This window comes from Aureococcus anophagefferens (assembly GCF_000186865.1).
Source record: "Aureococcus anophagefferens unplaced genomic scaffold AURANscaffold_10, whole genome shotgun sequence".
NCBI lineage: Eukaryota > Pelagophyceae > Pelagomonadales > Pelagomonadaceae > Aureococcus > Aureococcus anophagefferens.
Window position 1 is genome coordinate 1,138,602 of NW_008705570.1, and position 24,793 is coordinate 1,163,394.

The following is a 24,793-nucleotide window of genomic DNA, read 5'->3' on the forward strand; positions in this document are numbered from 1 at the left end:
CGGCGCGGCGCTTCAGCGGGGGTTCCGACCCGACGAACCGGACGAGTGGGCGCCGCCGCTCGAGCCGCTGCTCGGGGGCTTGCTCGACGACGTCGGCGGGGCGACGCCGCGGAACCCGCTCCGGGGCGGCCGCGCGCGGGCGCGTTTGTGTTCGACAAGCCACTGGCGGCGACCAACACAAGCTCCGGTTTGTCCGGCCCAGGCCGGGGTGCACCATCTCCTTGAGCCTCAATGATGCCGTGCAGCCCAAGTTTTCGCCCATGTCGAGGATGGGGGACGGGAGAACGTCGCCTCCGCCGCGGTAGGGTCCTCACCACCGAGGTGACGTCGTCTCCGAAGTGCGTCGCCCGCCGTGGTCGAGGCCTCATGGCGGAGGAAGACCTGTTCCGGAGCATAAGCTTCGACGAGGACGGCCTGTCGGCCCCGGCGGAGGCGCGGCGGCGGACCTTCGACGACGTGCTGCTCACGGAGTCGTCCATGCGCGGCGCCATGCGCGTCGCGGCGCGGCGCGCGCGGAGCTCGTTCCGGGAGCAGCGGCTCTTCGCGTCGGCGCGGCGGCGGCTGCGCCCCGGCGGCGATGCCCCCGCGCCCGCGGGCGAGGCGGACTTCGCCGTGGAGGCGTCCGTGGGCGCGGGCTCCTTCGGGGAGGTCTTTCGCGTGCGGAAGGTCACGGGCCCGGACTGCGGCCGGCGCTACGCGATGAAGAAGATCGCCGGGCGGCGGCAGGAGGCGCAGGAACGGCGCATGCTGTTGGCCGCGGAGCACCCCTTCGTCGTGCGGCTGCGCTACGCCTTCGCGACGGCCGACGGCGCGTCGTGCCTCGTCATGGACTTCGCGTCGCGGGGCACGCTCGAGGGCCACCTGAACAAGCGCGCGGGGCGGCGCCTCGACGTCGCGTCCGCGAAAATGGTCGCCGCGGAGGTCGGCCACGCGATCCTGTGCCTGCACGGGCTCGGCGTCGTCCATCGGGACGTCAAGCCGGCGAACGTGCTCGTCGACGCGGCGGGCCACTGCCTCCTGAGCGACCTGGGGCTCGCGACGGTCAGCGACCGGGCGACGCTCGGCCGGTTCTGCGGAACGCTGGAGTACGTCGCGCCGGAGCAGCTCACGGGCGCGCGCTACGGCGGCGCCGTGGATCTGTGGGCGCTCGGCTGCACGGTCTACGAGTGCCTCGCGGGCGCGTCGCCCTTCGCGGCGCCGACGACGCGGGAAGTCTTCACGCGGATCCTGCGCGCGCGGCCGGACCTCGGCGCCGTCGCCGACGGCGCCGCGCGCGGCTTCCTCGGGGGCCTGCTCGCCAAGGACGCCGGGGCGCGCCTGGGGGCGACCGAGGCCGCGGCCTTCTTCGACGCGCCGTTCTTCGAGGACCTCGACTGGCGCGCGCTCGGCGAGCGGGCGCTCCCGCCGCCGCTGCCGAAAGCGCCGGGCGATAGCGACGAGACCTTCGTCGTGACGCCGGAGTCGACCGTCGGCGACGGCGCGGTGGACGCCGGCGACGGGCCCCGCGAGGTCCGCGAGTGGCGCACGGCGCCGGGCCGCCTGGGTTTGCTCCGCGGCGACCGCGCGCTGAGCCGCATCAACTCGGGCGACGGCGACGACGACGACTTCTTCCGGCGGTCCGAGTCCGCGGACGACGGCCTCACGGTGGACCTCGACGACGCGTCGCCGGCGTCGCCCGTCGTCGACCTCGACGCGCCGTCGCCGCCGCCGGAGCCGCGGCCGCCGCTCCTCGCGGACCTCGACGCGTCCGACGACGACGACGCCGCGCCGCCGGTCTACGCGCGGACCTCGTCGCGGCGGACCCTCGGCGAGTCCTGGGTCTGAATTCGCTCTCACGTCCGCGGACCCTCGGCGAGTCCTGGGTCTAAATTCGCTCTCACGTCCGCGGGGCGGCGCCGGCCTTGAGCGTGACGAGGTCCGTCGGGGCGAAGACGGCGTCGTAGAACTGGGCGAGCGCGCGCGCGAGCTTGTCGCGCATCTCGGGCATGAGCGCGGACCCCGGCACGCCCGCGCCGGCCCACGCGCGCGCCACGAGCGTCTGCACGTCGCGATGTCCGTCGATGAGGCGCACCATGACGGCGAGGAACGCGTTCTGGGGCCCCGGCTGCACCTCGAATGAGAGCGGCTGGCGGCCGCGGACCGCGCGGGGCGCCTCGCCGGGCGGCCCCGGGACGACCATCGCGAGCTGGAGCTCCGCGCGGCGCCTTTCTGTTGCTGCGGTGTCGAGGACCGCCGCGAGGGCGAAGAGGCCCGCGGCGTCGACCTGGTTCGGCACGAGGAGCGTAAACGGGTCGAGCGGCGACGGCGGCGGCGGCGCCGACGGCCGCGTGAGGAGGAACTTGAGCATATTGACGTCGCCGAAGCGCACCTCGTTCACCGCCTCCCGCGTCCGCCGGTCGAGCGCGCCCAGGCCCGGCGGCAGGGGCGCGCCGAGCTTGTACCGGACCTCCGGCGCCCACCTGTGTGGATTCCAACCACTGGTTTGGGGGGTCCCCACCAAACTTCAGAACTCTCTATCTCGGTCAAATCGAAGTCGATTCGGCTGATTTTTGAACGAATCGATTGCTCTCGTCGAGTTCTCGAAGCACAGCCGAAGAGACTGCGTCGAAACTGTCGCATACGCTCACATTGAAGTCGGGTTGAATATTTGAATTCCACACAGGCGCCCACGCGCGGAGCTCGAGGCCCGCGGGGTCGATCAATTCGTCGTAGAGCGCGCGGACGGTGTACGCGCGGTCGCGCGGGTGGAGCAGCAGGTCCACCAATTCCTCGTCGGGCAGCGTCGCGAAGGGCCGCGGGTAGGTCGTGCGCTTGAAGTGGTTCGTGGGCGGCAGGTTCTCGTCGAAGGCCTTGACCTTGGCGAGCATCGACGCGTCGTCGTCGCCGTCCGCGCGGAGCTCGTCGCGGAAGAGGTGTTGGAGCTCGTAGACGGCCGAGCGGCCGACGGCCCCGTAGATCATGAGCGCCATGGCGCCGTCGGGCGCGAGGACGCCCTCGAGCGCCCGGAGGCCCGCGAGCGGGTTTTCGAGGTGGTGGAGCACGCCCGTGCTGAGGATGAGGTCGTACGGCTCCGCGGTCACCGCCGCGACGTCGAGGAGGCTCATGGCGTGGAGCGCGAAGTGCTCCTTCTCCACGAAGCCGAACCGCTCGAGGCGCGCGCGCGTCGTCGCCACCGACGGCGCCGAGAGGTCGAGCGCGGTCACGAACGCGCCCTTCCACGGGCGGAGCACGTGCGCCATGCCGACGACCGCGCTGCCCGTGCCGCAGCCCGCGATGAGGACCTTGAACCCCGTGAAGTCGTCGCGCGTGCCGCCGTAGTTGTACTGGCTCAGCTGTTTGAGGCTTAGCCAGTGGTACTCGCTCGGGATATCCCCCTCGTCCGTGCCCTCCTTGACGGCGGGGTAGGGGAAGGCCTCGTAGCGCTCTCTGACCGCCTTGGTGACGTCGACGGTGACGGTTTGCGCGACCGTTGCGGCGGCGAGGGTCACGAGGAGGAGCGGGCGCATCCTCGTAGCGGGTCGAGGACGCGGGTCAGTGGCGGCTCCGAGGTGGCGGGAGGCGTTCTCGCCTTGACGCGTCTCTAAACGTAGGGGCGCCCGGCGTCTCGCCACGGCATCGAGATCTGATCGAGATTTTGAGGCGATTTTGAGGCGTCTTTGGCGAGTCACAAGACAAGGCGTGGGACCCCAAGGCTCGCTTACCCCCCGTCGAGCCTCCCCACGAAGTCCGCGACGGCGCGGGCGTAGTCCGCCGGGTGCGCGCGGTAGTGGCCGCAGTGGGGCGAGTCGTCGAACTCCCGGAGCGCGACGTCGACGCCGCGCGCGGCGCGCTCCGCGGCGTGCGCGCGGATGCCCCGCGGCGGCACGAGGCCGTCGCCCTCGGAGAAGAGGTACAGCTCCGGGCACGTCGTCCCGACGTCCGCGAACGTCGCGAGCGCGTCGAGGGGCGGCGGGGTCCCCCGGAGCGGCCGGAGCGCCTCCGCGGCGACCGCGTAGGGCGCGTGGCGCGCCAGGGTCCGCGCCGCTTCGGCCGCGCCGAGGCCCGCGGACAGGATGACCACGGGCGCGGCCGCGGGCCGCACGACGCCCGGCGGCGACGGCGCCGAGTCGACGACGAGGCCCGCGACGTCCAGCCCCGGCGCGCGCTCGAGCATCTTGAGCAGCAGGAGGACGCCGCCGTTGGAGAAGGCGTGCGCGATGACGGGGCCGCCGCCGACGGCGTCGAGCGCCGCGTCCGCCGTCGCCTCGAGGCGCGTCCACGCCGGAGGGAAGAACGTGTCGTCGATGGACTGGGCAGCCGTAAAGGTCTCGAAGCCCAGGTCGTGCCAAATTCGCTCGTGGCGGCGCACGTGCTTGAGCTGCCCCCCCGTCCAGCCGAGGAGCACGGCGGCGCGTTTCGCGGCCGCGGGGCCGGCGCGGTGGACGAGCATTTCGGGCGCTGGAGCAGCAGCCCGGTCTCCTAGGAATGTTCGAGGGAGTACTGCGACTCGATGCAGCCCGCGCTGCGAGCACGACGACTCGGCCTACGCCGATGCACCGGGAGCACGTGGATGCAGGCTACACCAATGCAACGGGAGGACTTTGCGAGCAGCCCATCGGGCACTGCATCATCGATGCCATGCTGAGATGATGCCGCGATGATGCTGCACAGACGGCGCTCGCTTTGCTTATGCTTGGCACAAACACCCAGAGCGTCGCGCGCGGCTCCGTTCTCAAGCGTTTGATGATGGCGCCGCGGCGCGGCGCTCCGTACCAGCGATCGCCCTACGCCGTGTCGCTCGGCGTGTGCATCGCGCTGCTGCTCGGCGCGTCGTGGTGGCAGGGCGTGGCGACCTACGAGTCGGCGTCGCCCGTCGTCGCCGCCGGCGACGCCGGGTCGGCGGCGCGCTGCGCGGCGGCGCTCTGGGGCGGGCCCAACGCGTCGCAGGTCGCCCTCGCGGCGTCCCTCGACGACGGCGCGGCCGCCGCGTGGCGTTCCTGCAGCGAGGCCGCGTACCGCGAGCGCGACGCGACGCTCGTCTTCGTGCACGTGCACAAGGGCGGCGGCACGACCTTCGTGGGCATGGCCCGGGGCAACCGCGCGGGCCTCGCGGCCGTCGAGCGCAACGGCGACCCGTCCGTCGGCGGCGCGCGCGTCGAGTGGTGGGCGCTGCCGCCGCGGCGACAGAGCCGCTGGTTCGCGAAGCTGCGGGAGCGCGACGGCGTGCGCTTCGTCTCGACGGAGAAGGGCTTCCCGCGCTCGCCGACGCACCTCCTGGCGCCGAAGAAGCTCGTCTACGCCATCGTCGTCCGCGAGCCCGCGCGGCGCTTCGTGTCCTACTACTTTTGGAAGTGGCGCGACGCGTCCTACGCGGCCGTCGCCAGGGCGCGGCTCCGCGCGGCCTTCCCGGCCCTGCTCGGCGCCGGCCGCGAGGTCGCCCGGCTGCGGCCGGGCGCGCCGACCTTCGCGGCGTTCGTCGAGTCGGAGGCGCCGCTCGACGGCTACTACGTCCGGCGGCTGCTCGGCGTGCCGCCCGAGGAGGCGGCGAGCTTCCCGCTGGACGCCGCGGCGCTGGCCGACGCGACGGCGGTGCTGCGCCGCGTCTTCTCCCTCGTCCTCGTCACGGAGCGCCTCGGGGACTTGGCGCCCGTCGCTGTGTGGAAACCAAATCTTCAACCCGACTTCAATGTGAGCGTATGCGACATTTTCGACGCAATCTCTTCGGCTATGCTTCGAGAACTCGACGAGAGCAATCGATTCGTCCAAAAATTAGCCGAATCGACTTCGATTTGACCGAGCTAGAGAATTGTGAAGTTTGTCAGGACCACCCAAACCAGTGGTTGGCAGGCCGGTCGTGTCCGCCGCGCTCGGCTGGGACAGGCCCGACTTCGCCGCGTTCCACGCCAAGTCGAACCCGGCGCCGGACGTCGCCAAGCTCGTCGCCTGGCGCGACGACTGGCGCGAGGAGATCGGCCGGCGCATGCCCCTCGACGTCCAGTTCTACGCCGTCGCCGACGACCTCTGCCGGCGCCGCCTCGACGACGTCGCGCGGACGACGACGACGCGCGCGCGAGGGTAAACCGGTTGTGTCGGCGTTAGGCCCACGGGTCTACCGCGACGACGGCGTCGCCCGGCGCGATGTCCCGAGTCGCGACGACGACGAGCGCGGGCCGGGCCTCGCCGCTCGGGACTTTGCCCGCGAAGGACGCGAGCGCGGCGTTCGCGTCGCCGCCGCCGTTGACGAGCGCCTCCGGCGGGGGGATCGCCATCGCGTCCTCGCCGACGGCCGCCGCGACCTGGCGGCCCGGCTCGCGGATCGCGTCGGCGGTGACCTCCCAGGCGCCGGGCGCGCCGCCGTCCCCGAAGGGCGGCGGCGGCGCCCGCTGGCGGTCGATCGCGAGCGCCACCGCGGACCGCGCGACGCGCTCGAGCTCGCCCCTAGACCAGCTGTCGCCCGCGCCGTCCTCGAGCATCGCGCGCCAGTTCGCCGGCGCGAAGCCCTTGGGTTCGACGGGCGCCGGCGCCGTGAAGGCGCGCCGCGCGGCGACCTCGAGCAGCGGCAGCAGCAGGGAGACGGCCTGCTCGACCAGAGGCGCGACGGACGGGTCGACGGCCGGCGCGTCCGCCGCCCAGAGCCGCCGCGCGACGGGGCCCCAGGTCGACGGCACGACGGTGCCCGCGGACTCGGGCGCGAGGCCCTGGTCCGCGCGCGCGCGATACGTGCGCACGCGCTCCGCGGCCAGCAGCCCCGCGACGGCGACGACGTCGAAGCCGGGGCCCGCCTGGCGCGCGAGGTCGCGCAGCGGCGGGCCGAGGTCCTTGTCGCCGTAGGCCGCCGTCGGCGTGAGGAGCGCGTCGCTGCTGACCGAGAAGATGGTCTGGCCCCTGTTGTAGGCGCGGGCTGCCGTGACGGTCCAGGCGTCGCCGGCGTCCTCGAGCGTCGCGCGGCTGCCGTCCAAGCCGTCGCAGCAGGGCAGCAGGAACTCGGCGTAGGCCTGGCGCGCGTGCTGCAAGGCCGTTGTCTGTGGGAGGAGGAGGAGCAGCATGATTTTGGAGGTGGTCATGGCGCGATTTTTAGGTGCGGTCATGGCGCGACTTTAAGTGTGTGCTGTGCGCAACTATTAGGTGTGAATTGTGCGCAATTTTCAGGAGTGAATTGTGCGTTCAGGCTCGATTTGAGGCGCCATCGCACGCGATCCAAGTCACCTTTGGCTACTTTTTGCTCGCTGAACCTCTTGCCACGCGTGGCCACAGCATGAGCGCCGATTAGGGCCAGCCAGCGGCCACCAAGAGCATGGATCCTGCCATGACGGAAATGGAGATGATGGCGGCCATGGGCTTGCCGACCGCGCTCGGCGGCGGCGGCGGCGCGGCGGCGCACCCGGCGCCGCAGAAGGCGGACCCGACGCGCTGCAAGGCGGCGGCCTGGGCCGACGAGAGCGAGCGCCCCTGCAAACAATGCAAGCGGTCCCTGAGCGCGATCATGTACACGCCGAAGCAGTGGACCAAGGCCGCGCCGTGCTGCATCGACTGCGCCTTCGAGCTGCGCATGGCCGGCCTCGACGACGGCGCCGACGGCGGCGCGGAGCGCGTCGTCGCGACGACGGCGCACCGCGCGGCCAAGGCCGCCAAGCTCGCGGCGCCCGCGGCGCGGCCCGCGGTCTACGAGGAGGCGCCGGCGGAGGAGGACCCCTGCGTCGTCGCGACGCGCCAGCTCGAGTACTACTTCTCGCCGAAGAATTGGTCGAAGGACGAGTTCCTGCGGAATTTGGCGGACGACGAGGGGTTCGTCGCCGTCGAAGCTTTATTTTCCTTCCCGCGGCTCGCGGCGGCGCTGCCGTCGGCGCGGGGCATCGGCCAGGAGGCCGACGGCGTCTTCCTGCGGCGCTGCGTGCGCTACGGGGCTTCTCTGGAGCTCTCGGACGACGGGTCCAAGCTCCGGCGGGACCCCAACGCGCCCGAGGCCAGGAAGAAGCGCAAGCGGGCCGACGTCTTCGTCAGCGACCGCGGCGCCATCGCCCTGGAAGCGACGCCGGAGGAGCTCGCCGCGCGCGCGAGCCGCGCGGCGCGGTTCGTGGCCCCGGACGACGACGAGGAGTACGCCGTCGACGACGAGCCGGCGCCCCTGCCCGAGGACTGGGACGCGGGCGACGGCGGCGACGACGACGAGGGCGCGTCGAAGTGGCGCGTCGCGGGGACCTGCCGGACTTTGGCGAAAGCCTACTACCGCTTGACGTCCGCGCCGCGGCCGCGCGACGTCCGGCCGCCGGACGTCCTGGAAGCGGCCCTCGCCTGGGTCGCGGACAACCTCGACGCCGACTACGAGCGATGGACCGAGCAGTTCAAGTCGCTGCGGCAGGACGTCACCGTCCAGGGTTTGCGGGGCGACCTCGCGGTCCGGGTCTACGCGGCGCACGCGCGCTACGCGCTGGACCACGGCGACCTGAACGAGTTCAACCAGTGCCAGACGAAGCTCGCGGGCCTCCACGGCCTCGACGACGCCGGACGCGACGAGTTCGCCGCCTACGCGTTGCTCTACGCCTTGGTCTTCGCGGGGCCCCGGTCGCACGCGGCCGCGCGCGGCGTCGCGCGGTGCCTGGAGCGCCGCGGCCCGGCGGCGGCGCACGCGCTGCGCGTGGCGTCGGCGCTGAACTTGGACGACGCGCCGAGCGTGTTGGCGCTCGCGCGGTCCGCGCCGCACCGGGGCGGCCGGATCTTGGACGCGCTGGCGCCGAAGCTCCGCGGGGCGGCCTACGTCGCCGTGCTCCGCGCCTTCGCGCCGTCGCTGCCCGTGTCCCGGGCCCACGTGCTCCTCGGCTTCGAGGACGAGCCGACGGCGGCCGACGCGTACCTCGCGGACCGCGGCGCCGTCTGCGCGAAGAACTCCGTCCTCATCAAGGAGAGCCGGGACGCGTTCAACAGGCGGAAGCTCGCGGGGAATAGGGATCCTTAGGCGCTCACCGGATGGGGGGAACGCGATCTCGACGCCGTTCGAGGAGGGGCGCGGGCCGCGCGCGGGTCGCGGCCGGGAGGGCTGTGTGCCCCTCCCGGCCGGTCATGAAGCGCGCGGGTCGCGCCGGGCGGAGATCGCGGGGGGGGACGGGCGAGCGCGCTAGCCTCAGCCGCCGCCGCCGGGGCCGCAGCAGCCCGCGGCGCCGGAGTCGCGCATGACTTGGGACGGGAGCGCCGCCTCGACGTGGGCCTTGGACGGCGGCGCGCGCGCGTAGGTCGCGCGGGCCGCGCCCTCGGGGCACAGCGCGCGGAGCGCGTCCGCGCCGACGAGGTCGCCGCCCCGCCAGGGCACGGCGACGACCCCGAGGCGCGTGGTCGCGGCCGCGGCCGCGACGGCGGCGACGCGACCGGCCTGCGCCGCCGCGCGGCGGCCGAGGACCGCGTGGTCCGTCGCCGGCACGAGCTGGTTCACGACGAAGCCCGCGACGGGCAGCCCCGCGCGGCGCAGGTCCGCCTCGAGCGCGAGGGCCTCGGCGACGGGTGTGGGCTCCGGCAGCGCGACGACGAGGATCGTCGCGCGCGCGCGGAGGAGCTCGAGGGGCGTCGCCGCGGCCGCGCCGCCGCCGCCGCTTTCGCGGTGCTTGTCGACGTCGCGCTGGTAGGCGCCCGTCTGGTCCAGGAGCAGGAGCGTGTGGCCCGTCGGCGCCGTGTCGACGACGACGAAGCCGTCCATGACGATCTTCTCCGCGAAGGCGTCGAAGACCGCGAGCTCCTCCGTGCACGGCGAGTCGAGCTCCTCGCGGAGCAGCGCCTCGTCGCGCGCGCTCAGCGGGCCCTTGGCCGCGACGGCGCGCTCGACGTAGGCGCGCGTCGCCGCCGCCGCGTCGACGGCGTCGACGGTGAGGTTCGGGATGGAAGAGCCGAGCGTCGCGCCGACGTGCGCCGCGGGGTCCGTCGTGGTGACGTGCGTCCGCAGGCCGCGCGCCGCGAGGCCGACGCCGACGGCCGCCGCGAGCGTCGTCTTGCCGACGCCGCCCTTGCCCACGAGCAGGACGACCGTCGGCGGGCCCCGCGCGAGCTCGTCGACGACGGCCGCGAGCGAGTGCGTCGCCGCGGCCGCGACGGGTTTCGGCGCCGCGGCCGGCGGCGGCGGGCCGCCGACGAGCGCGCGCAGCGCGCCGAGGCCGACGACGTCGAAGGCCGCGAGCGCCAAGGACGCGACGATTTGTAGATTTTCGGGCTTTCCGGCGAGAGCGCGGCGCGCTGCTTCGCGGCGAAGGCCTTCGCGACGGCGTCGTCGCCCGGCGTCTCCAACACGCCGTTGAGCACGAGCCCCGCGGGCGCGACGTCGAGCGCCGCGAGCTCGCCCGCGGTGCGCGCGGCCTCGGCGAGCGCCGAGCTTTCGGGCCGCGCGACGAGGAGCAGCGCGGTCCGCGCGCCGTCCGCGAGCGCGGCCCGCGCGGCCGCAAAGGTCTCGGCCTGGGCCGCGAGCGCCTCGACGGGGCCGAGGCAGCTCGCGCCCGTCGGCGATTTCCCGAAGAAGGCCGTCCACTCCCACGCGAGGCCCAGGAGCCGCAGCGTGTGGCCCGTGGGCGCCGTGTCGAAGACGACGACGTCGTAGGCCGCGTCGGGCCTCGCCAGCACGCCCGCGAAGGCGTCGAAGGCCGCGATCTCGACGGTGCACTGGCCCGCGAGGCCCTCCTCGGCCCGGTCGAGCTCGTCGTCGTCCGCGCCGCGGGCCATGAGCGCGCGGAGCGCCTTCTTGCGGTACGCGGCGGCCGCCTGCGAAGGGGCGTTCGGGCGGTCGTGCCCGGTGGACCGTTCCCCGGCGGCACAACTCTTCGTGATTCCACGGTCTCTCGGACGTTCCGGCGCGCCCGTCGTCGTTCCGGCGATCGCGCGTCGTGCCGCCCCCGAACGCGAACCTCTCGGACGCCGCCCCCGCGCCTTCTCCGGGTCCACGTTCGCCGCCCAGAGGTTGCCGCAGACGGACGACGGCGCGCCGACGGCCGCGGAGACGCCCGCGAGGCCTCCGTCCGCGAGCCCGAGCGCCTGCCCGAGGTTGCTCGCGGGATCCGTCGACACGAGGAGCGTTTTTTTGCCGCCGTCGGCGAGGGCGAGGGCCGTCGCGCAGGCCACGCTCGTCTTGCCCTGGCCGCCCTTGCCCGTGAAGAAGACGAACTTCTTGCCCGCGAGGACGCGCGGCAGGTCGCCCGGGAGCGCGCGCGGCGCCGCCGCGGGGCGGTCGCCCCGGCACCGCTCGACGTCGTCGCCGACGCGGCACCCACTCATCGCGACGCACGCCCTGGCGTCGCGGTCCGGACGTCAGCCGCTGGCGACGGGCACCGAGAGCGACGAGACCATTTTCCGCTTTCGGCGAGTTCTTTTCAGCTGTTTCTTACACTCGGCGCTACAGGCACGACACGACACAACACACACACACACAGCGCACTTTACGGGCTGTTACACACACCCACACACACACACACACACAGCACACTTTACGATCTGTGCCTAGTGATTCGTCTTCGCCGTCATCTCGAATCGAGCTTCGAAGTGCAAGTTCGCCAAGGTGCTATTTTTATCCTCGAGTACACTTCGCGACACCGCCACTCGCGCGACCCACGTTCGCGTCGTGCACGGCGGGCCGGTGACGGCTCCCAGGCCCAAGCCGCGCGGCGCCCGCGGCGACGACGGTCCGCGACGGAGCGCGGCAGGTCGCCGTGATCATAGTCCTCGGCGGAGAGGTGGCGCGGACCTAGGGATGGCGACAAGAAGCAGCTAGCTCGACACAAGCGGAGCCTGCCGATCCGAGAACGCAGGCCTGAGAGGTGTCTTGGGAGGCGTTCTTGGTAGGCGTCCGAGAGTCGTTCCGAGGCGGGGTCTCGACTCCATCTCGAGGCAGAGCACGAGTCGCCACAACAGTCGGTCCTGAGACGTCGCGTCGAGTAACAGGCGGTCGAGAGAACGTCCGATGGACTTCGTGAGCAGACTTCTGGCGAACATTCGCGGCACAGGCGGCCCCGGACAACCGCTCGCGCCCCCCGAAGCGACCCCGAACGAAGAGGCGGACCGCCCAACTTTGGATCAAGTTTTGGCGGCGGGGACGCCTTCTCTGGTCGAGGAGGGGGTCTATCCGCCGGCGACGCCGGCGTCCGGACGACGACGACGACGACGACGACGATGACGACGAGCTCGACGACGACGACGACGACGCCGACGACGAGGACCGGCCCGCGGCGCTCGCCGTCGGCCGCCGGGTCACGCGGAGCGCGTCGCGCGCCGCGGAGAAGGAGCGCGAGGCCGCGCTCGTCAAGCTCGCGTGCGAGGCGGTCGTCGACGTCGACGTGCGCGACCGCGTCGACCGGATCCTCGGCGTCATCGCGTCCTGCCGCGACGACGAGGGCCGGCCGGCCGCGGAGCGCGACTTCCGGCTGTCGGGGCCCTTCGTCTGCGTCGGCTGCGGCGCGTGCCGCCGGACGTGGTTCGTCTGCGAGTGCCCCGCGGGCACGCGCCGCCGGCGCGCGCCCCCGCCCGCCGTGCCCGCGGCCGCGCCCCGCGAGGTCGTCGCGTACTTCCCTTCGAGGTCGTACTTCGACGCGTACTTCCCCCCGAGGCCGCCCGTCGCGCCGCCGCACGACCTCGACGCCCAGCCGCTCCAGTACGGCGGCACGATCCAGGAGGCGCCCGTCGCGGCCTTTGGCGCGGACGCGGTCTACGCGTACCTCGACGCGCACCTCGAAGCGACGCTCCGGGCGAACCTGCGCGTCAAGACGACGCGGGAGCACCGGGCCCAGGTCGCGCTCGCCCGCGCCGGCCCCGTGGCGCCGGCCGCGGCGTCGTTGCTCGCGCGCGACGCCCAGAGCCCGCAGCTCCAGCGCGACCTCGGTTTCGTCGCGGACGAGTTCCCGCGGTTCGTCTTCCCCGGCCCCTCGGAGCCCCACGTGCCCAGCGACGGCTACGCGTTCTACGCGGAGCTCGACGCTCGCGCGGCCGGCGACTACCCGGCACCCCACGCCGTCGTCCGGTTCCTCGACGGCGAGCGCGCGAAGCGCGACCGCCTCGCGACGCTGCCGGCGGCGCAGCCCGGCGAGCTCTGGGGCGTCGCCCTGCGCGTCGGCAGCGTCGGCGCCTGGGCGGCGCTCCGGTCCTGCTCCACGGGGCTCCGCGCCGCGTGCGACGCCTGCGCGCCAAAAGTCTTCGCCGCCGCGGCGCGCCACCGCTTCCCGGCCATGGCGAAGCTCCTCGCCGCGTCGGGCCGCCGCGCGGACCACGTCGCCGTCTACCGGCGCCTCCACGAGGCCGACGCCCGGAGCCGGCCGCCCCGGGCCCTCCGGCCCGCGGTCACGTGGGACGACTTCGCGTTCACGGTAGAATTATTCAAGGGCGCGGACTGCGTCTGCTCGACGACGGCGAGCTTCCCCCGCGCGGGGCGGCAGCAGACCTTCGGCACGTCGCTCGTGACGCCGCCCGTGCCGCGGCCGGACCGCGACGACGCGCTCGCCTTCGACGACGACGGCGACTTCGACGACGCGCTCGACGACATGACGGTCCGCGTCTTCTGCCTCGACCGCCGTTCCGGCGACGCGGCGCTGCTCTACTCGTCGGGCTGCGTCGAGGACGTCGACGACGGCATCATCTTCTACGAGCTCCAGCCCGTGCCGGTCCGCACGATCATCCGAGGCTTCGCGCCCTTCGAGGGCGAGCCGTCGGACTCGCCCAGCGTCCAGGTCATGTACGACACGACGGCGCGCGTCTTCTCGATCATGTTCCTCACGCTGGGCTACGACATGGACGACATGGCGCCCAACGAGGTGCTGCTGCTGCTCCAACTCTTCCTCGACTTCAACGCGCCCGTCGTGCCGCCGCCGCCGGCCGCCGCGGAGGCCGCGGAGGCGGCCGCGCCGCCGGTGGCCATGGTCGACGTGCTCGCGCCGCTCCCGGCGGGGTACCTGTAAATAGACGCGTCTGTACTCGCCCCGCGGCGAGCGACGACACATGTTGAAGCAGAAGTTGACGCCAAGTGCTCCTGAAGAGTGAAGAGTCCCCGATGGCATCGTGGCAAGCTTCTACTGAGGCGCACGCTGTCGTCGCAAGCTTCTAGAGGACGCATGGCCGCTGTGGCAACCCTCCTACTGCTCGCGTTTAATCACAATGCAGCAGCGCTGCAGCCGCCGGACGTGCTATCGCGCGCCGAAGCGCTGCGAACGCTCGGACTCCCGGTAGCAGGCTACGCGGCCTTCCGCGCCGGCGCCGCGCTGAGCGTCATCAACCAGCCGCGCGTGCCCGAGATCGATGCGCCCGTCGGCTGCAAATTCGCGCGCATCGGCGACGCGGGACGGTCGTGCCGCGCGAAGATCTTCTACCCCGCGGCCGCCGGCGCGACGGGCGAGGACGCCGCGTACTGCGCCGACGGCCGCGCGACGTCCGACGGCATGGCGGGCCTCGTCGGCTTCCGCCAGCTCGGCCTGTCGTTCCTGCTCGCGCACCTGGCCGACGCGCCGTCGGGCTGCGTTTTGGACGCGCCGCCGGCCGCCGGCAAGTTCCCGCTCCTCGTCTACAGCCACGGCTTCGGCGGGAACATGGACATGGGCTCCTACTTCCTCCGCACCGTCGCGGCGACCGGCGTCGTCGTCGCGGCCTTGGAGCACACGGACGGCACGGCGTCGCGCACGGAGCTCGCGGACGGCAGCGAGCTCCTCTTCTCGCCGCGGATGCTCGCGAGCGGCGCGCAGCTCCAGCGGCGGTCCGACGAGCTCGCCGCCGGCGTGGGCGCGGTCCCGGGTTTGGCGGGCCTGCCGAAGATCTCCGGCGCCTTCGTCGGCGGCCACTCCTACGGCGGCCCCTCGGCGCTCCTGGCCGCCGAGGCGCTCGGCGACGCGCTGCGACGGCCTTGTTCTCCACGATCCGGCGCTGGGCATGGCGTCGCGGCTGAAGCTCACGAAGCCGACGGTGTCCTGGACGTCCGACGAGTACGACCGCGCGGGCGTCAGGTGCGGCGCGACGTTCCATGCGGAAGGGGCCTTCCACGGAAACTTCGTCGACGCGCCGCTCTGGGCGCCGCCCTGGGTCATGCGGCCGCTGTCGTCCGTGATCCCCGCCGCGGGGCCCGCGGACCCGGTCGCGGTCCACGCGGCGCTCGCGCGCGGCGCGGCCCGCTTCATGCGCGGCGAGCCCGCGTCCGCGCTCATCACCGAGCCGCTCTTCGAACCCCGGGGCGACCTTAAAACGACCTAGCCATGGTCACCCCGGGGCGACCTCAAAACTACCGAGCCACGCGCAGGATGGTCACGGGGGCGAGCGCGTTCGCCGACGCGTCGACGTGCGCCTCGTCGACGTCGAGCCCCGCGTCGCGCGCGGCGTCGAGGAAGTGGTCCAGCTGCGACCCGCCGGAGAGGACGCTCGCGAAGCGCCGGTGCTGGTGCGCGAGCAACGCGACGGACCCCTCGGGCGCGAGGAGCGACGCGAGCGTCGCGCAGAGCCGGTCGTGCGAGTCGCGGTCGTAGGTGATGTCGCTCCCAACCACGACGTCCGCGGCGCCGTCGAAGGCCGCGCCCCAGGACAGCGGCGCGACGGTCACGTTCTCCGTCGCGAAGAGGTCGGCGTTCGCCGCGACGTTCTTCGCCGCGATGCGCCGGAGCGCGTCGCTGCCGCCCTCGGTGAGCGCGACACTTCGAGCGCCGAGGGCGGCGGCGAAGCACCCGACGGCGCCCGTGCCGCAGCCGAGCTCGACGACGCGCCTGCCGCGCACGGCGTCCGTGCGCGCGAGGTAGCGGCACAGCGCGCCGGCGCAGGGCCACACCCGCCCGCCCGTGCCGACGCCGCGCGTCCAGCCGGGCGCCTCGAGCTCGAGGAAGGCGCCGCCGGGCAGGGGCGGCAGGCCGTGCTTGTCGGCGGAAGGCTGCGTGGTCGCGAATTGCAAACCGTTCGAGGCGCGCAGCAGCAGCGCCAGGCAGAGACCTTTGCGATGGCACATCGCACCAGCAGAGTCGAAGTGCATGTTGAGCGGCAACTTGAACAAAAAAAAGTTACCCATCCGCGGCCCGCGCCGCGGCGTCCTCGGCCCGCAGGCGGTCGGCCTCGCGCTGGGCGACGTCGCAGCGCCGGTAGAAGGTGCACTTCGCGGACGCGTCGCCGCCGGCCATGTTGCAGGTGAGGTAGTAGGCGCCGTTCTTCGCCTTGAGCGCCGCGACGCGGCCGCAGGCGCACTCGACGCGCGCGCGCGCCGCGAAGTCGGGCCGCGCCATGCGGAAGGTCAGGCTGAAGCGCGTCGCGCCCGCGGCGGCGTGGGGCCGCACGTCCGCGGTCTTGACGACGGCGTGCTGCCACGACTCCTGGCAGTCCTGCCGCATGACGACGAGCGAGTTGTGCGGCGCCGGGATGGACACGACCGTCGCGCCGTCCGCGGAGCGGAGCCGGAACGTGCGCGTGGCGCCGAGGGACAGCCCGGCGATGATCGGCCGCGGGCCCAGCGACAGCAGGAAGTCGCTGTGGTAGCCGACGTGGTCCGCGCCGTCCTCGTAGCGGTTCCCGAAGGCCACGGACGGCCGCCACCGCGCCGCCGACGGCGCCGGGTCCTCGGCCACGACGGACCGCACGAACGCCGCGGCCTCGAGCAGTTCGGGCGGCGCGCGATGCGCGCGCCCGAGGTCGCCGCCGCGCTCCTCGCCGTCGAAGGCCAGCGCCGCGTACTCGTCGTGGTATTCGCGCGCGTCCGCTTCGTCCAACCGGAACGTCCGCGTCGTCCGCGCGTTGGCGCTCGTCTTGCCGAAGACCGTCCACGTGCCGCGGTGCCAGCCGTCCTCGTCCTCCCGGAGCCGCGCGAGGAGCGCGTCCGCGAGGGCCTCGGGCAGCACGCGCCGCCGCAGGCTCGCGGGCGCGTGCGCGGGGACGTCCGCGTCGGCGACGGCGACGGGCGCCGCGGCGCCGCGGCGCACGGTCGCGGGGTTCGCCGGCAGGCGTTGGAGCGTCGCGAGCGCGAAGGCTTTTTTGGGCGCGTCGTCGACGCGCGGCCGCTTGCGCGGTGGCGAGGCGGTGGTGGCGCTGGCGTCGGCGCGCGTCGTTGCCTCGTTGTTTGTCGAGGCGGCGGCTGCGCTGGTTGGCGCGGTTGCGCTGGCTGTCGTTGCCGCGTTGTTTGTGTCAGTGGGCGCGCGTGGGCTGGCGCACATTTCACAAGTCAAATATTGCGACTTTGTGTTGATGAACGTGCACGCCGCGCAGGTCCAGGGACCGCCGCTCGAGGTCTCCATGCCCTTTACAAGGATGGAGAGGCTGGAGTTTGCTTCTCCTTGAGGCAATTATCCACGCTCGCTAAATTGCGGGCGCTGCAGCTATAGACGTGCGCCCGCTATAGTTGTGCGCCCGCAGGACAAAAACCCAGTGATGGAGTCCATGGACGACGACGCGTTCTGGGACCAGGTCGAGCGCGACGACGGCGGCGCCGACGGCGGCGACTCCGACGACGGCGACGCCGGCCCGAGCGTCAAGCTCGAGCTCGCGGGCATCACCGTGGCCTGGCTGCTGAAGCAGGGCGGCACGTGGCACGAGGGCATCCTGCTCGACGAGGCGCGGTCGCGCGGGGTGTTTGTCATGGTGGACCCGAAGGGCGGCGGCGTCCGCGCGGGCGAGCGGCTCGTGCGCGCGCCGCTCGCCGCGACGCTGTCGAGCGCCGCCGCCGCGGACGACGCGGACGTGCGGCGCGTGACGGGCGGCGGCCGCGCCGAGGCCTTTGGGTTGTTGCTATTACTGACATTGAAGAAGCTCAAGGAGGCGGAGAAGACGCCCTACGTCGCGTTCCTCGAAAGCTGCTGCGACGGCGACTTCCTGCGGCCGCCGGACGTCGGCGCGGGCCCGCTGAAGGACCACCTCTGGGCCGTCGTCGACGACCAGGACCGGGTCTTCGACGCGGCGGCGCGGCCGCTGCTGCAGGCCGACGCGTGCTTCGCGGACGTCGACGCGACCGCGTACGCGTGCGCGCGGAAATTGATCGAGACGCGCGCGTTCCAGCTCAACGGGTCGGCGTCGACGCGCGAGGACGCGGTGCAGGCGCTCGTGCCCGGCTGCGACTTCTTCAACTACGCGTCGCCGTCGCCGACGCGGCTCGTGGTCGACGACGGCTACGTTTCTATCGTAGCGACGGCGAACCTCCACCCGGACCACGGCGAGGTGTTCTGGGACTACGCGTCCGTCAACGGGAGCCCGCTGGTGTTGCTGTCCCAGTACGGGTTCCTGCCGGACGCGCTCGACGGGCCGCGCGCGCGCCACGTCGTGCCCTTGAAAGCATCCGGCGCCGTCGGCGAGCTCCTCGACGGCGCGTGCGTCGCGCCGGACGTCGACGGCGCCGACGACGGCCCCCTGCGGCGGCGCCGCGCGGCGTCCGTGAAATTCTGCCGGGACCTCGAGGCGACGCCCATCGCGCGCGCCGCGCCGAAACCGCCGTCGGCCGTGGTCTGGTGGGTCGACGTCGACGCGCCGGACGAGTCGCCGTTGCTCCTGGCGCTGCGCGCGGCGCTCGCGGCGCCCGACGAGCTGCGGAATAGGGACCGGACCGTCGCGGACTGGATCCGGCCCCTCGAATCGAACGAGGCCGGCGCGCGCGCCGCGTTCCGGGACGCGGCCAAGGCCGTCTTCGACGGCCACTGGCGCGCGGAGGCCGCGCCGACGCGCGTCGGCCGCGCGGCCCGCGACTACCAGATCGCCCACCTCTCCCGGCTCATGGCGCGGCTGGACGAGTAATCGCGGCAACGTCGGTTCAAGAAAGCCTGCAAAAGCGGCGATTTTGTATTTTTGAGGTGGAGCGGCCTCCCAAGGCATCTCTGCAGCATCTCTGCAGCGGCGCGTCTCGCGGGGTCGCGCATGGACACGCCCGAGATGGAGCGCGCCGCGACGGCGCCGACGCGGTCCGTGAGCTACTCCATGTTCGACGACCTCGAGCGCCTGAAGCACGATTTCGACGCCGAGGACGCGATGGCCAGCGCGCGCAGCGACGTCTTCTGGCGGAGCGGGCGGGACCCGACGGTGCTCAAGAATTCATTATCCATGATGGACCTGCCGCGCACGCCCTTCCAGGAGCGCCGCGGCACGCTCTACGCGTCGCTGCCCATGGTCGCGGTGCCCGGCCTCGCGACGCGGACGAACGACGTCGTCCGGGAGATCTCCTACGGCCGCTACGTCGCGGAGCGCGGGCTCTACCGCACGCTCGACGAGAGCGGCCGCACGTTCAGCGACCACGCGCGCCGGTCGCCCGCGGACCCGCTGCAGCGCCGCTACAACGAAATGCGCATGAAGCAGCGCCGGGGCGAGCTCGAGGGCTTGACGCGGAGCTACTCCTTCCTCCACCTCTCGCGGGAGCCGTCGGCGCTGAATTTGGCTTTGGTGCCGCGCACGACGGAGGAGGCGGCGCTCTACGCCGCGTGCCGCACCGCGGAGGACGAGCTCTTCAACGAGGTCGTGAGCGCGCCGCTGCTCATGGCCGCGGCCGTGGCGTGCGTGTCCCAGTTCCTCTGCGGCTACAACACGGGCGTCATGAACGCCTTCGAGGCGTCCGTCTTCCCGGGCCACTCGCAGGCCGCGTGGGCGCTCGCCGTCGCGGCGTTCGCCATCGGCTGTGTGGAAACCAACCACTGGTTTGGGTGGTCCTGACCAAACTTGAGAATTCTCTAGCTCGGTCAAATCGAAGTCGATTCAGCTGATTTTTGGACGGATCGATCGCTCTCGTCGAGTTCTCGAAGCCCAGCCGAAGAGCTTGTGTCAAAACATTCGAATACGCTCACATTGAAGTCGGGTTGAAGATTTAAATTCCACACAGGCGATCGGCGGGCCTTTCGGCGCGTTGGCGGGCGGGCGCGTGGCGAACGCGAGGGGAAGACGGTCCGCGCTGCTGTTGGACGCGCTCCTCTTCCTCGCCGGCGGGTCCCTGTTCGCCCTGGCGCCGTCGATGGCGGCTTTGGTGCTCGCGCGCTTCGTCGTGGGCGTCGCGTCGGGATTAGCGTCCGTGCTCGTGCCCGTCTACCTCGGCGAGCTCGCGCCGCCGGTATTACGGGGCACCTTCGGCACGTGTACGCAGTTCGCCACAGCGTCGAGCACAGGCGTGTTTTTTCGCGTGAATTTCGCCTGAAGATGTGAAGGAATCCGACCCCGTCGCACTTGGTAGGTTCGCCATGGTCATCGGCATCCTAGCCGCGGACTGCGGCGCGTTCGTGGACGTGTCGTGGCGGTTCGCGTTCGGCGCGACGCCGGCGCTCGCGCTGCTGCAGCTGCTCTGCGCGCCCTACCTGCTGGAGTCGCCCAAGTGGCTGCTGGACCGCGACGCGGGGTCCGCGGCGGCGCGGTCCGCGCTGCGGCGGTTGTACGGGTTCCGCGACGCGGAGGCGCTCGAGCAAGAAGTCATCCACATCATCGGCGACGGCGGCGGCGCGGCGAAGCGCCACGTGTCCGTCGGCGCGCTGCTCGCGGACCCGTCCCAGCGGCCCTTGCTGCTGAGCTGCGTCGCGTTGCACGTCGCGCAGCAGCTCTGCGGCATCAACGCGGTCTTCTACTACTCGACCATGTTCTTCGAGGGCGTGTTGGCGGACCCGGCGTTGGGGTCCGCGCTCGTCGCGGGCGTCAACGTCGTGGCGACCTACGTCGCCATCGTGCTCATGGACCGGCGCGGCCGCCGGGAGCTGCTGATGTGGTCCGCGGGCGGCATGGGCGCGTCGACGCTCGTGCTGACGGCGGCGCTGCTCGGCCTCGTGCCGACGGCGGCGTCGCTGGCCGCGGTCTGCGCCTTCGTGTCCTTCTTCGAGATCGGCCTCGGGCCCATCCCCTGGCTCATCGTCGCGGAGATGTTCGACGGGCCGGCGCTCGACGCGGCGCAGTCCGCCGCGTGCCAGGTGAACTGGGCCTGCAACTTCCTCGTGGGCCTCGGCTTCCCGGCGATCAACGCGGCGCTGGGCTGTGTGCAAATCAAATCTTCAACCCGACTTCAATGTGCGCGTAATCGAATGTTTTGACACGAGCACTTCCGCCGTGCTTCGAGAACTCGCTGAGAGCAATCGATTCGTCCAAAAGTCAGCCGAATCGACTTCGATTTGACCGAGCTAGAGAATTCTGAAGTTTGGCCCCGACGTCCCAGCTCACTGGTTGATTTGCACACAGGCGCTGGGGCCCGCGTGCTTCCTGCCCTTTGGCGCCGTGCTCGCCGCGGCGTTCGCGTTCGTGAGAGCCGCGCTCCCGGAGACGAGAGGGCTGACGGTCAAGGACATCCAGGCCAAGCTCGCGTCCAAGGCGGTCGTGGTCGGCCTCCCGCGGCCGGGCTACGCGCCCGTCGACGGGCGGGGGGTCGTGTAAGTGTGTTTCCGGAGTTTTGACGCTCGTGGCTCCGGGGGGCCCGTCTAAAGACCGCCTTCTTTTGGTGCAACCGCGCAAGCTTGTCGGTGGTGTCGCCCGGGTCCTGCCACTTCGCGCGCGAGCTGCAACGTAAAGGCACCGTTTACCCCTGCCAGGGGCCTGGGATGTTGACCCGACGTCGGGCATCTCTTCTCTCGCTCGCCTTAAAACGAGGCCAGAGCGTCGCAGAGCCCAGCGGTGCCAACATGTTCTCGCGTGCATCTCTCTTGCGCCTCATTCCTGCGGCGGCAACACCGGTCTTCGTCGCAAGCTGCGATGAGGCGAGCGCGCGCAGCGCAATCGCCAAGCTCATCGAGGATTCGGAGGAGAAGCGCGACGACGGCACAAGCATGGGTCCCACCTTCGTGCGCCTCGCCTGGCACGCGTCCGGCACGTGGTGCGCGAAGACCAAGACCGGCGGCTCCGACGGCGGCCGCATGAAGTTCTGCCCGGAGAGCCGGTGGGGCGCGAACGCGGGCCTCGCCGAGGCCCGCCGCCTCATCGAGGGCGTCGCCACGGCCCACGGCCTGTCGCGCGCCGACGCCTTCACGCTCAGCGGCGTCGTCGCCATCGAAGGCATGGGCGGGCCGACGATCGCGTGGCAGGCGGGCCGCTCCGACGCCGCCGACGGGTCGTCGTCGCCGCCGGACGGCCGCCTGCCCGACGCGGACAAGGGCACGCTCAAGGGCACGGTGCAGCACCTCCGCGACATCTTCCACCGCATGGGCTTCGACGACAAGGACATCGTCGCGCTCTCCGGCGCGCACGCGCTCGGCCGCTGCCACGAGACGGCCTCGGGCTACTGGGGGCCCTGGACCTTTGCGGAGACGACGTTCTCCAACGAGTACTTCCGCCTCCTCCTCGAGGAGACGTGGACGCTCAAGACGACGCACAACGGCCGCGCGTGGACCGGCCCGGACCAGTTCGAGGACCCGTCCGGCAAGCTCATGATGCTCCCGTCGGACGTCGCGCTCCTCTGGGACAAGGAGTTCCGCAAGCACGTCGAGGTCTACGCCAAGGATGAGGAGCTCTTCTTCAAGGACTTCGCCGCGGCCTTCGCCAAGCTCCTCGCCTTCGGCACGCCCGGCGCCTCGACGGGCCTGGTCGGCGGCCTCAAGGCCGCCGTGGGCCTCTAGGCCGCCACTCTCAGCGCACCGAAGCAGGGAGCTCGAACGCGCGATTACTCGGCGTCGTCGATTAAACCCGACCTATATGGCCTACCCCAGAGGCCTACGCGCCCGCCCAAGGCAGGCGCGTAGGCGGGGTGCGTCGCCTAATGCGCTAGAGAGAGGCCTGTGTGACAGGCTGTAGAGAGATCCGGGGTCCGGGCGTCGGGCGGGGCGTTCAGCGAGCGTTGAACAAAAACGCACACCGATTTCACCGAGTTCACGACGGGCGGGGCGTTCAGCGAGCGTTGAACAAAAACGCACGCCGATTTCACCGAGTTCACGACGGGCGGGGCGTTCAGCGAGCGCTGAACAAAAACGCACACCGATTTCACCGAGTTCACCAGCACCTCGCGCGTGCGCGCAGTGACCTCGCCACAACACGATGCTCCTCCGCCGCGCCCTGTCGTCCCTGAGCAGCAGGCGCTTCGACGTCGTCGTCGTCGGCGGCGGGCCCGTGGGATGCGAAGCCGCTCGACTCTCGGCGACGCTTGGCCACAAGGTGGCCGTCGTCGAGGCGACGCGTGACGGCGCGCTCCTGGCGGCGCCCACGGGCTGGGTCAGCAAGGCGTTGCGCTTCGCGTCGCGCGAGCTCGGCACGGCGTCGGGCGATCGCCGCGTGCACTGGCGCGACGTCGGCGCGTACGTCGAGAACACCGCGGGTCGCGCGCTCGGCAAGACGGCCGCCGCGTTCGCGCCGCTCGTCAACGAGGACCGCGTCGAGGCGTTCGCCGGTCCCGCGACCTTCGTCGGCACGAATAAAATCGCCGTGGGCGACGCGACGCTCGAGGCGGCCACGGTCTTCCTCGCGACGGGTTCGACGGGGACGCGCGTGCCGTCGCTGCCCTGGGACGACCCGGCCGCGGCGGAGTGGCTCTACGACTCGGACACGATCATGGGCGTGGGCCGCCTGCCCGAGCACGTGCTCATCCAGGGCGGCGGCGTCATCGGCGTCGAGTACGCGTTCATCCTCCGGCACCTGGGGGCGCGCGTCACCCTCGTCCTCCGCGAGCCGTCGCTGCTCGACGGCAAGGCCGTCGACGACGACATCCGGAGCGCCATCGCGGGACGCCTGGAAAAGGTTGGGGTGACGGTCCGCTACGAGGACGGCGACGTCGTGAGCGCGGAGCCCCCGCGGACGCCGCGCGGCCCCGGCCGCGTCGTCCTGGGCAGCGGCGAAGAAATCGCCTGCGACGTCGTGCTCTCGGCCGTCGGCCGCTCCGGCGCGACGGCGAGCCTGGACCTCGCGGCCGGCGGCCTCCGCGCCACGCCCCAGGGCCACGTCGACGTCGACGCCGCGACGATGCGCGCGTCCGGCGCGGCCCGCGTCTGGGCCGCGGGCGACTGCGCCGGCCGCAACGCCGTATCGCCGCCGGGGCTCCTGTCGACGGGCTTGGCCCAGTGCCACGTGGCCGTGCGCGACGCGTTCCCGGAGGAGTGGGCGGCCTACGTCGCGGGCCACGGCTCCCACGTCGGCGAGGCCGTCAAGGAGGACAAGCACGCGGCGACGGCGCTCTGGATCGAGGACGGCGTCGGCGCCGTCGGCCTCAGCGCGGAGCAGGCCGCGGACGCCCACGGGCCCGACGCGGCGTCGATCGCGGTCCCCTTCAACGACACGATCAAGGCCTGCGTCCAGCCGCGGCCCGACGACGAGTTTCTAAAGCTCGTCTTCCAGCGGTCCACGGGCCGCATCCTCGGCGTCCACATCTTCGGCCGCGACGCCGCGGAGATGGTCCAGCACGCGGCCGTTCTCGTCAACGGCGAGAAAACCATCTGGACCGCGATCAAGGAGGTCCCGCCCGCGGTCACCTACGGCGAGGTCCTCATGAGCGCCTGCTTCCGCGCGGTCGACGACCTCGGCGGCGGCGCGCTCCCGCGGAAGGCGTGACCCGCGCGCGGGTCGAAGGGTAACACGTACCTCAAGGTCGGCTAAATCTCTCGACGCTGCCCCCAATCCTGGCTCTGAGAATCGCTGCCAGCCGAATCACATAACATCCGCGAGCGCCGTCATCATGGGCAGCGACGACGAGAGCGAGGGATCCCGGGACCGTGAGCGGCGCGCGCGGTCCGGCAGCAAGGACGACAAGATGGACGCCGACGACGGCAAGGACGACGGCGAGGACCGCGAGCGCATCCAGAAGGTCATCGAGGTCGACAAGGACGACGCGGCGTTCGTGCTGGGCCGCGGCGGCTCGACGAAGCGCAAGATCGCGCGCGTCGCCGGCGCGGAGATCGAGCTCGACGAGCACGCGCTGACCATCACCATCTCCGGCTTGAAGGACCAGTGCCTGCACGCGATCGACTACATCGACTCATCCGGCAGCAGC

At 72.2% G+C, this 24,793-nt stretch overlaps 7 protein-coding genes across 7 annotated transcripts in view; 5 read left to right on the forward strand and 2 right to left on the reverse strand.

The window, feature by feature from the left end:
• Positions 1–588: 588 nt before the first annotated feature.
• On the forward strand, positions 589–1,230 carry AURANDRAFT_5415 (hypothetical protein; the record flags this gene model as incomplete). The annotated part of the gene is made up of 1 exon (XM_009038937.1): positions 589–1,230. A coding segment is annotated over one exon (642 nt), but the record flags the coding sequence as incomplete, so codon positions are not given.
• Positions 1,231–6,074: 4,844 nt separating this feature from the next.
• AURANDRAFT_64508 (hypothetical protein) lies at positions 6,075–7,043 on the reverse strand (the record flags this gene model as incomplete). Its single annotated transcript, XM_009039130.1, has 1 exon — positions 6,075–7,043. One exon carries the CDS (start codon positions 7,041–7,043, stop codon positions 6,075–6,077), a length of 969 nt encoding a protein of 322 aa, XP_009037378.1.
• Positions 7,044–9,097: 2,054 nt separating this feature from the next.
• Positions 9,098–11,223, reverse strand: AURANDRAFT_64509 (hypothetical protein; the record flags this gene model as incomplete). The annotated part of the gene is made up of 3 exons (XM_009039129.1): positions 9,098–10,171; positions 10,222–10,713; positions 10,894–11,223. 3 exons carry the CDS (start codon positions 11,221–11,223, stop codon positions 9,098–9,100), a joined length of 1,896 nt encoding a protein of 631 aa, XP_009037377.1.
• A 682-nt stretch (positions 11,224–11,905) lies between these two features.
• Positions 11,906–18,666, forward strand: AURANDRAFT_64510 (hypothetical protein; the record flags this gene model as incomplete). The annotated part of the gene is made up of 8 exons (XM_009039041.1): positions 11,906–11,914; positions 12,126–13,856; positions 14,103–14,826; positions 14,951–15,051; positions 15,438–15,590; positions 16,135–16,353; positions 17,152–17,172; positions 17,299–18,666. The coding sequence occupies 8 exons, from the start codon at positions 11,906–11,908 to the stop codon at positions 18,664–18,666; spliced, it is 4,326 nt and encodes a 1,441-aa protein (XP_009037289.1).
• Positions 18,667–19,723: 1,057 nt separating this feature from the next.
• AURANDRAFT_27109 (hypothetical protein) lies at positions 19,724–21,261 on the forward strand (the record flags this gene model as incomplete). Its single annotated transcript, XM_009039042.1, has 3 exons — positions 19,724–19,995; positions 20,084–20,870; positions 21,070–21,261. Coding segments are annotated over 3 exons (1,251 nt in total), but the record flags the coding sequence as incomplete, so codon positions are not given.
• Positions 21,262–21,506: 245 nt separating this feature from the next.
• On the forward strand, positions 21,507–22,436 carry AURANDRAFT_26696 (hypothetical protein; the record flags this gene model as incomplete). Its single annotated transcript, XM_009039043.1, has 1 exon — positions 21,507–22,436. The coding sequence occupies one exon, from the start codon at positions 21,507–21,509 to the stop codon at positions 22,434–22,436; it is 930 nt and encodes a 309-aa protein (XP_009037291.1).
• A 415-nt stretch (positions 22,437–22,851) lies between these two features.
• AURANDRAFT_64512 (hypothetical protein) overlaps positions 22,852–24,793 on the forward strand; it is a gene marked incomplete at both ends in the record, with an annotated part of 2,552 nt that continues 610 nt past the window's right edge. The window contains 2 exons of the mRNA XM_009039044.1: positions 22,852–24,350; positions 24,487–24,682. Coding sequence (XP_009037292.1) covers positions 22,852–24,350; positions 24,487–24,682 — 1,695 coding nt within the window. The remainder of the gene's footprint in view (positions 24,351–24,486; positions 24,683–24,793) is intronic.